Raw genomic sequence first — 2,500 nt, 5'->3', positions numbered from 1 at the left:
TTCGAATAACTAAATTCTTGACGTTACACATCTTCAATGTCAGTATTAAATCAATATTATAATAAATAAATGTCGTGTTAATTTTTTTTTAAACATATATATAAAATATTTGTTCTTTCTTACTTGTTTCAAGGTTGATTGATTGGTGAAATGCATTGATTTGTAATATGCAGGTGGAATTCTGGATAGATTTGCTGCTGACAATCCTGGGATATATACCAGGAATTATATATGCACTATATGTACTTGTGGGATAGTTGTTAATTATGAGCTTTGACGTTTGAATAAGGTTGTATCAACGTACAAAAATTGTTAAATTCAAGTCATTGCCTTTTTGCCTGTTCCTTTGTTCCATTTTGGTATTTCTGTTACTTTTTCCAAATTCCGCTTCTCTTGCCCCTGAAAATGAGGTAAATGCAAGTAGTGAAATCAACATCCTGTTGGACACAAAGTGGTCAATTTCGTTCATAGGTTTTAACAGAAATTTTAATTTCTATTAGAAAAAAATGTTGTACCAGAAAGTTTTTGATCATGTTTCAAATGTATGAAACAAACAAATTTACCCAAATATAGGAAGCGGTTAGCTTTTTTCAGGGTTCAAGTGCTAAAATCGCGTCTCTTCTAATTTGGGAAATAAAAGATTTATATAAAATCTCATTTGGAAAATCTAGACTTCGACCCCATGGCCGACCCGTCAATCCGACTCTGATGTCGGTCCCAACATGATTACGGCGGTGGTTCCAGTCTGACTGCCTAATTTCGGCATTGGTCTGGACTCGTTGGCCTTATCCTATCACTGGTTTTGGCCTGTAGATTGAGATGTTTTTTGTTTTAAAAATGTAACCAAATCATAATTACCAAACGTGTTTGTTTGTTTTTTTTTTTTTTTTTTTAAAGAAAATCAATATGTATTTATTAACCCTATATATTCATGATTATGATGATTCAAAAAAGCATGCTAATTTTTCAGAAATTTTGTTCATCCTCGAGGGAATGATGTAGCTACATTAATATGCGCGTGCAAAGATGATGCCAGTGCACCTTGAGTGAAACTTTATGAAATTGATGTCTATTAGTTAATTTAGAAGAATATAAGTAATATTGGAATGAGCTTAAGAATTGCAAATAAATTTAGAAGAATAATGCTGGTTTCAGCAAACGAATAAAAGTAATATTGGAATGAGCTTAAGAATTGCAAATAAATTTGGAAGAATAATGTTGGAGACACTATTACCATACTACTACCATACTACATTGTAGTATGTTAGTATGCGAGTTATCAGTGAGTATTTAAAATATTGTCACTTTAATTAATGAAATAGATTACATCTATTAATGAAAAAATGACAACTCACGTGTTAAATAAGATAAATAAGATGACAATTCCTCACATGTTAGATAAGATGACAATTCACGTGTTATATTACTAGATATACAAAAGTTATAACACTAGATATACAAAAGTTAAAATTTGAGTTAATGTTTCTAGGATTACTCAATATAGAAATAGGCTAAATATGAATTAGTATGTCTACATGTTTTTTATGGAAAGGTTTTCATTTATACTAAATAGTAGTATAGTGTGAATGATTTGAATTTAAAAGTATAATCCTCAACTGAGACCGATTCTACTAGTATAATCTAATAACGATCAATGGGTAAAATGTATGTTAGAGATATGAAAAGAAAAAGTACTTGGACATATTAAGAACAAGATCACATAAGGCTCTTTTTGATCAAAACTTTACAATCGTAGAAACTTTATCGATTGAGTCACAACAATGTAGCACATAGGCCATCACATAGACTCCACATTAGAGAAAAAGTAAAGATCCGAAAAGATAGGAAGACCACCTCCGTTATTACAATAAAAAATATAATAAACGTCAAAAATATCACCGTTTTTATTTGACAAACACAAAACTTAAAATAATTGGATAAAACCCAAATGAACAACGATGAAAACTCCAATGACGAGCTAACCACTGTTAAAAATGGGCGAAGAAGTCGCAACATGGCCGACAAAGCAAAAGAGATTCGAAAAGAAAGCAAACGTCAATACGGGAGAACCACTAGTCGTCGCCTACCTCCATTGACTAAGGAGAACACCGCCTTCACATATCCACTGGCCCACAAAGACCAAAGTCCCCAAAGAGAAAAGAACTCCAAGCATTGGTGCGCTACGAGCCCGTAAATAGAAACGCCGCCTCTCCACTATCTTTGTCTACTGCTACGGCCTCAAGGATTTCGACACCTAATAGTGGCCATAAATAGCAGGTAAGCACTCCTTAGACCCCTCCCCCTAAGCCCCTTTGCTCCCCCCTTCCCCCCTAATTGCGAGAACATCAACCAATCATTAGAACAACTCCCGCCGCGTCGCTCGAGCACCCTTCTACGAGGCCAGAAGTCTGGAGACTAGCTCAAAGGCTGCGCCGGACACCTTCCCTTCGAACTCTCCTATTGAGGCAGTGCAGCTATACCAAAGGAAAAGGAAGAAATC

General features: G+C 34.6%; 1 protein-coding gene across 1 annotated transcript in view; it reads left to right on the top strand.

Annotated features, from left to right (window-relative positions):
* Positions 1-339, top strand: part of LOC112093930 (low temperature-induced protein lt101.2-like) — a 695-nt gene extending 356 nt beyond the window's left edge. Inside the window, exon 2 of the mRNA XM_024173534.1 lies at positions 174-339. Within this exon, the coding sequence (XP_024029302.1) occupies positions 174-257 (84 nt within the window). The 3' untranslated portion in view covers positions 258-339. The remainder of the gene's footprint in view (positions 1-173) is intronic.
* Positions 340-2,500: the final 2,161 nt, after the last annotated feature.

This window comes from Morus notabilis, unplaced genomic scaffold (assembly GCF_000414095.1).
Source record: "Morus notabilis unplaced genomic scaffold, ASM41409v2 Scaffold127, whole genome shotgun sequence".
Taxonomy (NCBI): domain Eukaryota; kingdom Viridiplantae; phylum Streptophyta; class Magnoliopsida; order Rosales; family Moraceae; genus Morus; species Morus notabilis.
The sequence above is the reverse complement of the archived record's forward strand: the minus strand, read 5'-3'. Positions and strand labels throughout refer to the sequence as shown.